This window comes from Strix uralensis, chromosome 28 (assembly GCF_047716275.1).
Source record: "Strix uralensis isolate ZFMK-TIS-50842 chromosome 28, bStrUra1, whole genome shotgun sequence".
In the NCBI taxonomy this organism is placed as follows: domain Eukaryota; kingdom Metazoa; phylum Chordata; class Aves; order Strigiformes; family Strigidae; genus Strix; species Strix uralensis.
The window spans coordinates 2,539,555-2,549,740 of record NC_133999.1 but is presented as its reverse complement, the minus strand read 5'-3'; the positions used below and the strand labels follow the sequence as shown (position 1 = coordinate 2,549,740).

The following is a 10,186-nucleotide window of genomic DNA, read 5'->3' as shown; positions in this document are numbered from 1 at the left end:
TTTGTAGGGGCTGGGTGAGCCCCGGTTAGGGGATTACATCCTCCCCGCCGTCCGGCTGCCACCTCCCAGGGCATTGTCAGAGGGGAAAGCAATTATGGGCAGGGGGGGACGGCACGGGGCTGGGGGCACCGAGCTCGGGGCTGGGGGGGGTCACCCTGACCGGTGGCTGCCGCGGGGTGTGCGAGCCGGTGGCCCCCAGTGCTGGGTACCACGCCAAGGGTGATGCCCGGACCCCCAGGATGCCACAGACACCCCCAGGACACGGAGCAGGGGGACACAGACAGGGATGGGGACACGGGGAGGCCCCTGCGGTGGCCGCCACCACCCTCCTGCCATGGGGTGCTGGGTGCCCCCTCATCCCAGCGGGCACAAAGCCTTGGCACGGCAAGGAAAACTCCCCCAGGCCCCATCAGTCTAGACACTCACTTTTATTTGCCTTGGGGTTTCCTCCTTTACACAAATAAACTCCAAAGTCTAAGTGTTTAGGCCTAAAACTGACTCGTAAAGGAAACAGCAGAGCTTGTAAAAAAAAACACAAAAACAACCAATCAAAACAAATAAAAACAACCTAAAGGCAGTTTCTCTTTGGCCAGCAGAGCCTGGTGGGCACCCACCCATGTCCCCACGCCTCTGGGACCCCGGTGCCACCAGGACAGGGCACGGACCCCCCCTCCAATAAATAACGCAGAGACCCCACAGCCACGGGGATACAAGTGCTGGCCCCGGGGTCTGCTTGCCCGGGCTCCCCCCGGCCTCCACCTCCCCTCGGGGGCTGCGCAGACAGACGGATGGACGGACAGACCCCCTCACCCTTGCAGCATCCCGCTGAGCCCAGGGCTGGGCTCTCCGTCCCGCAGTCTCGTGGCCGGTGCCAACTCCATCCCCGTCAGCAAGAGCCGTGTCCGTGGGGGACAGGAACGTGTCTGGGTGGTGGCACGGGGACAAGTCTCTGAGGGGGTGCCAAGGGGGGGCGGGCAAAGGCACTGGGTGGTGAACGTGGGGACCAGGGGATGCTCCAGGGACGAAGGGAGCCCAGCGTGGGGCTGTAGCCACGTGCCCATGCCCCAACCTGTTCGTGGTGCCCAAAAGGAGTATAAAAATAGAGCATCTTTAGAAAAGAAGGGGGGAAGAAACAGTGCTGGAGGGTGCCGGGAGAAGGGGCAGAGTCTGGCGAGGCTGAAGTGAGGATGAGGAGGGCAGGGCCCAGCAGCGGGGCGGGCGGGGGAGCCCAGGGGCTGCCGGGCGTTACGTGCGAGGGCGAGGGGCGCGGGTGCGGCGGGTGCGGCGGGTGGGCGAGGACGAGCCCACGAACTCGAACTGCTTCTGCCGCTCGGCGTTGTTGGGGAAGGGCAGCTGCCCGCGGTACAGGCGCTTGATGAAATGGGCTTCCCGCTGGTTCTGGCGGCTGCGGGAGGCTTTGCGGGGCCGGCCCTTGCGGGTGAAGGCCATGTACCAGCCCTCGTAGCGGGCGTTTTGGAAAGCCGTGTAGTTGTTCTCCAGCACGATCTCAGTGAAGATGCAATCCTTGCTCTTGCCGTTGGGCTGCGGGAGGAGGAGAGGGGGGGGCTCTTAGAACCCGCGGAGATGGGGCTGGGGGCTTGGGGATGGAGCTGGGGGCTCGGGGACGGGATCCTCAACGTGCTGCCACCCCGAAGTCCGCCCCTGCCCTGCTCACCACATCACCCACCCCGATGCGCCAGCAAGCCCAGGAGCTTCTCCTTGCAGGAGCTGGGCTGATGGAGGAGAAAAGGGACTGGCAGCTTTAAGGGGGGGCAGGGAGAGCCCCCTCCCCACTGCACCAACACAGCCCCTGTGAGTGGGGCCATGGGGACCAGCCTGGATGAGCACCCTGGCTCCAGCTGCTCAGCGGGGTGCCCGGGCTGAGCTCTGGGGACCAGGGGGCAACAGGCAGTGGGTGAGTGTGGGGGGGCCGGGACTTACTTTCCCGATGAGCTTGCCCCGCTTGCTCATGCAGATGTACTTCTCGCTCTCGGCCCCCTTGATGCGGACGCGGCTCCCGAAAGTGTCCGTCTCCACGATGAGCTTGGCTGTCAGGAAGGGGGCAAGTGTCCCACGGGGGCTTCATCACCCCCCCCACGAGCTCCCAGCACCCAAACCACCCCTGTCCCCTTCACCCTGCTTCCATCTCACCCCCCCAGCATCCCTCCCCGCCTTTCCCTTCCCCGACGGGGCCAGGAGGATGCCGAGCCAGGGCAGGGCAGCCCTTGCCGGGGGACGCTCCCCAGCCATGATGCTAAAGAGCCTTTGTTAAAACCCAGCAGAGTCAAACCGGGTGTTTGATGAAGGGGAGAGCAACGGCCCCTTCCTCCCCTCCCCGGCACATCCTCATTGTCGGCGGTTCAAAAGGCTAGACCGAGTCCAGCACCCGGCGGGTTAATTATACTCGTCCTCATTGTTTCTCTACAACACAGCGGTGGCTGCAAAGGTTGGGAGCCGACACTGAAACCAATGACCCCGGCGGGCCCTGCGCTCCCGACAGCCCCCGCCTGAGCGGGCAGGGAGACCTGGAAAGGTGGGGAATCAGCCTCTCCGGGCTTTGAAAAGCCTTTCCCAAAGACCCTGGGGATGCCAGCCTGCCTTTGGCGGGGCTGGGGCACCCATCAGCGAGGCGTCAGGGCTGGAGCTCCCCGGCAAACCCTGCGGGGAAAGGTGATGTGGCCAGTGTGGGCTCTGCCCACCGTGTATGGAGGATATTTAAGAGGCTGATCAGGTGATTCTCCTCCAGGAAGAGTTGCCTCTCGCACATCGGGAAGGGATTAGAAAGCAAAAGCCCTAAATATAGGGCTTATAAATGGTGCGTGGTGTCGGAGAAACGCGTGATTTGTGGAAGTTTTGAGGTCAGGGCTGCCTGGTTGGGAGCCGTGCTCTCGCAGGAGCTATCCACAGGATTTTGGGGTATGAAACCAGTCGGCTGGGGCAAATAAAACCTCCCTGCACCCTCCACTCCCTCTGCCAAACTCCAGGAAGAGACATTTCCCCGTCTTTTTCCAGCCCTTGCCTGGACGCAGTTATCCCGTGTTGGGGATAAACCCCTCCGGGGAGCAGGCAGCCCCTTACCGAACTTGTTGCCGTCCTCGGCGGTGGCGGTGATCCTTTTGCCGTTCACCTGGACGTGCTTGCCACTGGTCCGGCTGTAGAGCTGGTACTCCCTGATCTGCCGGCGGCTCAGCTGGTCGGTCATGGCACCCTGGTCCCTCACATACTGGTTAAAATTAGGAGACGGTTGATTCTCCCCCTTTGTTTACAAAGGGAAAAATAAAATCAATTTGTTTTGGAGAGCCGACGGCAAGGGGATGGAGCGGGGAGCCCGGCGGGGCGGGAGGGATGGGGCTGGCCCCGGGGATCCACCCGCCACCCCTGGCTGTGGGCGAGGAAGAGCTCCCAGCCATCATCCCCGTTGAGCAGGGATGAAGGCACCAAGCAGATGCTTTGGACCTGAGAGGACTGGCACGGCGGGTGAGGAGATGCTGGTTTGCATCCCACGGTGGGGGGGGAGGACGCGGGTTGGATGCTCTCCCACGGGCACAACCGGCCGGTCCCTCAGGACCGGGGTCGAGCTGCGGCTCCCGGCCGTACCCCGGGGTCAGACAGACACTCGGCAGCATCGGGCAGCACCTTCTGCTCCCAGTCAGGGACTGGGGACAGGCTGGGATACGAAACACCCACCGGGTCCCTCGTGGAGGGGGGGGGGGGGGAAGACCCACCTGGGTGTCCCAGGACAGAGCCGTCCCCTCCCAGTCCACCCCAAGCACACACCGGCCCTGGGACTGGAGGAATAAAACACCTCGTGGACCCAAACCAGTTTATGCACAAGCAGCACAAACACAGGAGGGTTATTGTATGATAATCAGCAGCTAATTACTGCAGATGAGCTGGGGAGGGGGGGGATTAGTGCTGGTGGTCAGCCCCTGTCCCCTCACCAGTCTCCAACCAGTACCTCCCAACGCGCATCTTAAGAGAAGACTTGGGTTAATCCCGGTGTAAGTGGGAAGCCGGGACTTGGGGAAGAACCACAGCTGACTGAGCCACCCAAAGGACACTGAACCTGGCTGAACCGACCCAAAAACCAGCCCCAAAAGGGCTGGGGAGGGGGGGGGGGGGGTGAGCTCCAGTTTGGGGTGCGCAGCGTCACCCGGGGGGACCCCACATCCCCCCAGGCTGCAGCTTCACCTTGCTGGGTGTGAAGCCTGGCATGAGGGGACCCGGCCCTCCCTGCAGGGAGGGGAGCAGCGGGATGGGATGGTGGGGGGCACTGCCTGCACCCCCCCCCCCAAGCTCCCCACCACCTTTGTGTGCGCCTGGGGACTCATTTCCTGCCAGGATCTACTTTAAAGCCTTTGGGGCTGGCTGAGGAGGTGGGCTGGGGGGGTGGGGGGGGTGGCCCCTCTCCATCAAAGGCGGTTCCCTTCCCCTCTCATTTTCAAAGAAATAAAAGCATTTACCTTGGGAAAAAAAAAAAAAAAAAAAGAAAAAAGGTCCCAAGCACATATTAAGGCTGTTGGGGCCGGCAGCTACAGGGGTTTTGTTCGGGCTCTGGAGCAGAGGGTGCTGATATGGAACAGTGCATTTTAATAGCCGCGGCCTTTCTAAAGGGCACAAAAAGGGACGGTGCAGGCTGAGAGCATGGGGGGGGGGGGGGGGGGGGGGAAGAGGGGAGGGGGGTGTCGAACCTCACACCACCCCGCTGCTGGGGGGGACCAGAACCTGCTCTGCCCCGTTAACCCCCTCGGCAGCCGGCCTCGGCGTGAGCGAGGGCAGAGCCCGGCCCCGAGAGCTCAAGGCTGACGGACTTGGCACGGCCCTCCCTGAGCAAGGCTGCAAAAAAAAAAAAAAAAGGAAAAAAACAAAAAATAATAAAAGTGTATCGCCTGTCCCGGGAGAGCTTCCCCGCTGACCTTGCCCAGGCTGCTGCAGGGATCCGAGGAAGATGCGCTTGATACCCCAGTGCCGGCCTGTTGCAGCCCCCAAGGCTGGTGCCAATGGGGACACAACCCCGCCGGCACCTTCACAGCATCTTTCCCCTTGCCCAGGGCTGGGTACTAATTGGGGTGGGCTCTCACTGGCCCCCGTGGCCACCGGGAAAGCCCCGTGCCAGGGCAAAGGGCAGCCCCGAAGCAAACAGCTGGCTCGGCTGTGGCAGAGCCGGTGCTTTTGCCCAGCCGGCCGTGCCGCGGGGTTAGTAAAACATCCACGTACCTGGGTCTGACAGGAGAACATGAGCAGCTGGAAACATCTGCAGCGGGAGACAAAAAAAGGGAGAGAAACAAGGTGTTTTGTTTGGGGTTAGTTGCTTTCTCTCCCCCCTGCCCCCCCCCCCCACCCGCCAACACCGGAGGAATAGCTGTGAGTAACCGCACGAAGAATAAACTGATAAACCCGGGTTTAGAATCCCGACAAGCGGGGCTTACATGGAGAGGTTTTGCAGGGTGATGGGCTGCATGGCGCTCGTTGAAGCCCCCCAGACACCGGCATGAAACGAAGGTACCACCGCGGGCTCTCTGCGAACCTGCCCTCCCTCACCGCCGGCACATCCCCGCCGGGGCAGGGAAAGCCGAGGAGCAGCCTGTCCCCTCCTTCCTCGGGTGCTCCCCGCGTTTGGGGCGGGCGAGGGAAAAATGGGGTGAAACCCAGGCTGCGGCCGCGCTGGCGAGCCCACGTGCGATGCCAACGTCTGCGGAGCAGCAGCGGCGAGGGAGCATGGGGGAGGCAGACGGGGTCGGGTCCTCTCCTCCTCCTCCGGCCCTGGGGGCTGCGCGTCCTACGCCTTGGGGGCATCCAGATCCATCCTGTCCACTTCGTCCCCACCCCATCAGCCTCCCGTCCTTGGCTTAGTCCCCGCTTTGCATCTCCCTCCGGCAGCGGCTCAGCGGGACAGGCAGCTGCGGGCAGGGTAGGGCTGCCCACCGTCAAGGGCAGCACCCGTAGCCCCCCACTCCATCGAGCCGGCAGCACCCACCCCGTCCCGGCCTGGCGATGGGCGACGGGTGGGCGATGGGCGAAGCAGCAGCCTTTAAAGGTGGGGAGAGCCCAAGGGAAGAGGGGCTGGACCTCTCCTGGGAGGCAATCGGGACTGCGGAGGATCGGAGCGAGCAGGGGCCGGGGGGGGGAAGGCGGGGGCTCAGCTGCTTGGGGTGTCCCCAGCGTGGGAGGTGACGAAGCCCCCCCCCCTCCCCATGGAGGGGAAGAGGGGTTATGGGAGATGGGGGAGGTGATGCTGTGGGGCACAGCGGTGGGAAAAGCCCCCGCTGTGGGGAGCGCCCTGCCAGGCCTCGGGGAGGGACACGCTGGCACGGGGGATGCTTTTTGTCACCCTCCTCTGACCCCCGGCACGGCGCTGATCCAGGCATCGCGCGGGGAAAAGAGCTACAGCGTTTTTTTAACTGGCTGGTTTGGCGCTGGAGGGGGGGTTCAGGGAGCCTGTCGCAGCCCCCCCACCCACAGCTCCCCTCTTTCCCCCACCCCACGGGGTACCACCTCCCCCTCGGGAGTGAGTGGCTGCGCACCCCTCCATGCTCCCTCTGCTCACCAGGGAGGTGTTAAGTGCCTTAGAAATACCCTGCCAGGGAGCTGGGGAAATGCCCGGGGGGGTGTGGTAAAACAGCCCCCGGGGGGTGTCCTAGAGGGGCAGCACATGGGACGAGCGGTTTCGTACAGAAACCTCCAAGCTTGTGCCTCAGTTTCACCATCAGCGCAGGGACCCCACAGGAAAGACATGGAGAGCAGCGGGGTACCTGCCCCCCCATCTGTGGGAGGCTGGGGTGGCTGATTCAGCGCTAACGACCCAAATTAGACCCCCCCCCCATGTGCCTTCTCACCTCCTGGGCTGGGAATCCAGCCCAAAACGCTGTTTGCAGCCCCCAATAACCACAACCGTGCCCCCCCCAGCCCCAGGGTCCCCTCCCAGCCCCATCCCTCAGGTCAGGGCTGTGCCTCAGCCCCTCCAGCCGTGGGGATGAGTGTTGGCCACTGGGCCATCATCACGCCTGCTGCGTGTCCCCCCCCCTGCCCCGACCCCCCGAGGTTGGGGCAGAGGGTCCTGAGGAGCTGTCAACGCAGCGGCGGGGGGGCTGGCTTGTGCAAGCAGCCCCTGGGGGGTGAGGAAAGGCTGAAGGGACAGGGCTGCCTGTCAAAGCTTTCTGTGTGTGGCCCTCACAGGCCAGAGCCTTTGGGGACTGTCCCCTGCGAGGGTACCCCAACCCCCCCAGCCCCATCCAAATGGGGCACCCCGCTCCCTGCTAACCCCTGAGCCCCCCCCCCCCCGAAAGGCATCCCCCCATAAGCCCCCCTCCTGCCCTACACCTGGAGCAGAGTAAAGCCTGTCTTTGTGGGGAGCTCAGCTCCACTCTCAGAGCCAATCTGGGGCACAGCAGTTCCCCCCCCCCCACACACACACCCCCGAGGGGCACCGGACCCTCCCCAAATACCTGCTGCCTCCAGACCAAGGCCAGGTCAATGGGTTATAATCATCTCCCTGCTGCTCAGTAATCCCCCTTTGTCTCCTATTCACAAGCAACCCTCGGTACCCTGCACGGGACGGCGTGGAGGGGGGGGAGCGCTGCCTCCGGCCCCCCCAGCCTGCCAGGGAGGATGCTGCCAAGGCAGGCAGCACGCCAGGGCAGCGGGCACAGGGCTCCCGGCAGCCCCGGGGGGAGGCAGGAGCAGCCCCTGGCCAGGATGCTCCCAACGTGCCCCCCCCCCCCCCAAATCCCAGCACAGAGAGCCAGGAGTGCAAAACAGCCTTTTTATTGGGGAAGGACAACACCAAACCAGCAGCTTCCCAGGCTCTTCTGCACCTGGAAGGGAAGGAGAAAGGGGTTTACGCATCCCTCAGCTGATCCTGCTTTGGGGGGGGGCACACACAGGCCCCCTCCCAGCCCCGTAGGGACCCTCGTACCTGGCCAAGCTCCGCTGAAGCTCCTGCTACTTCTTTGCTGTCGCTTTGCTGCCGCGGGCGGCTCCTCGCCCCTGCAGGGATGGGGCTGGGGCTGAGCACAGGGACACCCCCCCAGCCTGGCACCGTGTTTCTTTTTTTCTCCCCCATTTTTGAGTTGAACAGCCCCTTTTCCTCCCCAAGAGCTCCCAGTCCTGGGCAAGGAGTGTTAACCCCCATAGCCGGGGGATGCTGAGGGACACCCCAGGCAGCTCCTACCTTGCTGGGAAGGGGATCCTCGGGGGAGACGTTGTTCCTGCTTGGGAGAGAAGGGGGGAGCTGGGATTAGGGGTGCAGGGGCCCAGCAGCGTGGGGGATCCCCTGCTCCACGGTTTGTACTTTTCGTCATACTCACAGCTCATCCTCCTTCTCCAGCCTCCTCTTCTAGGGGAGAGAGAAGAAGATGTAGAGAGCAGGGCCAGGAACACACCGGCAGGATGGTGACTCGCTACGGAGCCCCGAGGAAGATCACGGCTCACCCCCTTTACAGGCTTTGGGGCTCAGTGGGAGCGTGGAGCAGCCCACCCCAGGATCAGGGCATGGGGAAACTCCCCGGGGGGAGGAGGCTGCCCCCCCCAGCACAGGGACCCCTCCCCACACGCCACATCCCAGCCAAGGGGGTGCTCACCTTGGCAGCGCTGCCCTTCTTGGCAGCTTGGCCCTTGGGGGGCTTCTCGGGGGACTCCTCTGCTGGCTCCTCATCCTCAGCATCCTCCTCTTCCTCCTCCTCATCCCAGGACAGGTTGGGCATCACTGCGGGAGAGCCTGGCTGAGCCCCCACTCCCAAGCGGGGGTCACGGGGTGGGGGTACCCCAGTACTCACTGGAGACGTGCTGCCCGCTGATGTAGACGGGGCCGGAGCCGGCTCTCAGGTGGAAGGTGACCGGAGGCGTCAGCTCCACTCCCACCAGGGTGGCCTGCAAGAGAGGAGGGTGGCAGCACCCACCAGCAGCACCCACCAGCAGCAGCCCCCTCCCCAAACACTCACCATAGGCAGCACGGAGGGCTTCAGCGTGGCCAGGGGCACCGGGGCACGAGCATCCCCCTCCTCACCCGACACGATCTCCACCACATGGAACTCATCCCGTGCCATCTCCCCCAGGCAGACCTTTAGGGAGCAAGAACACCCCCCCATGACCCCCAGGCACCCCTCGCTGAGGCCCCCTCAGGGTTTTGGGGGGAAATGAGGACCCCTTACTGTCCGCAGGGCCAGCTGCTGCTCACACTGCCACTCCTCTGGCACCTGGAAGGTGTAGGAGTCCCGCTCGCTGCTCAGCTCACACCCTGCAGAGACGGGGGGGGGGTCAGAGCGGGGCTGCTCCAGGTTGGGGGTACAGGGGAGAAGCCCCCAATGCACCCCCCAGCCTCACAGGGATGTTGCTGGGGAGGGGGATCCCTAGTGCTTACCCCAAATCAGAGACACAGGTTTCTCAGATTTGCTGTCCATGCCGGTGCTGTCTGTAAGGGACATGGCTCCAGGACCCCTCACCCTGGGTGGGGGGGCACACAGCACTGCTCTGTAGGGATCCCCCACCTCAGGAGGGCTTTCCCCAGCCCCCCCACAGGCCGCAGGACACCCTCCCCCCCCAGCCAGAGTCTCAGGACCAGCAAGAGCACATCACCCCGTCCGTGTCCTCCCCCAGGAGCAATACAGCCACTCACTAACACTGCACTAAAAAACTCACCCCCCCAAACCCCCAATTTAATTATCAGCCCCAGAGCAGCCTCCAAATACACCAGCACCCCCCCACCCAGGCAGCTTATGGAGGCAGAGGGGCACCCACCCACCCAATCACCCACCCACCCAATCACCCACCCACCCAATCACCCACCCAATCACCCAATACACCCACCCAGCCCTTTCCATCTTAAATAGCCCCAGCCCTTGGGGGGCAATCAGACCCCCAGGTGTGGGAGCCACAGCTGGGAGCCCTGCCCCACCCCACTGCTAATAAGCAGAGGACCCCCCCCCCCCCCCCCGGAAGGTGGGTGACCCTGCTGAGCCCCTGTGTCCCAGAGCACCCTGGAGCTGCAGCGCTGGGACCTGTCACCCCAAAAATTGCAGCTGGAGGAGCATCAGCTTCGTAGCCCCGAGTGACCCCAGAGAGTCCCAGCTGGCAGCGGGGTGGTGGGGAGGGGGCTGGGGGGGCCCGGGGTGTGTGTGTGTGTCCCCCACTGTCTGTCCCAACGGGCACCCGCAGTGACAAGGGCCTCCCCAAGAGCAGGGACCTGGCC

The 10,186-nt window shown here is 63.9% G+C and overlaps 2 protein-coding genes across 2 annotated transcripts; both read right to left on the bottom strand.

The window, feature by feature from the left end:
• Positions 1-1,245: 1,245 nt before the first annotated feature.
• Positions 1,246-5,796, bottom strand: FGF17 (fibroblast growth factor 17). The gene is given in 7 exon segments (XM_074852188.1): positions 1,246-1,542; positions 1,942-2,048; positions 3,079-3,256; positions 5,218-5,254; positions 5,430-5,515; positions 5,559-5,646; positions 5,648-5,796. Coding segments are annotated over 7 exon segments (942 nt in total).
• Positions 5,797-7,941: 2,145 nt separating this feature from the next.
• On the bottom strand, positions 7,942-9,422 carry NPM2 (nucleophosmin/nucleoplasmin 2). The gene is made up of 8 exons (XM_074852278.1): positions 9,359-9,422; positions 9,150-9,235; positions 8,940-9,059; positions 8,775-8,868; positions 8,580-8,704; positions 8,307-8,335; positions 8,171-8,207; positions 7,942-7,986 (listed from the first exon to the last, which is right to left on the bottom strand). Exons 1-8 carry the CDS (start codon positions 9,420-9,422, stop codon positions 7,942-7,944), a joined length of 600 nt encoding a protein of 199 aa, XP_074708379.1.
• Positions 9,423-10,186: the final 764 nt, after the last annotated feature.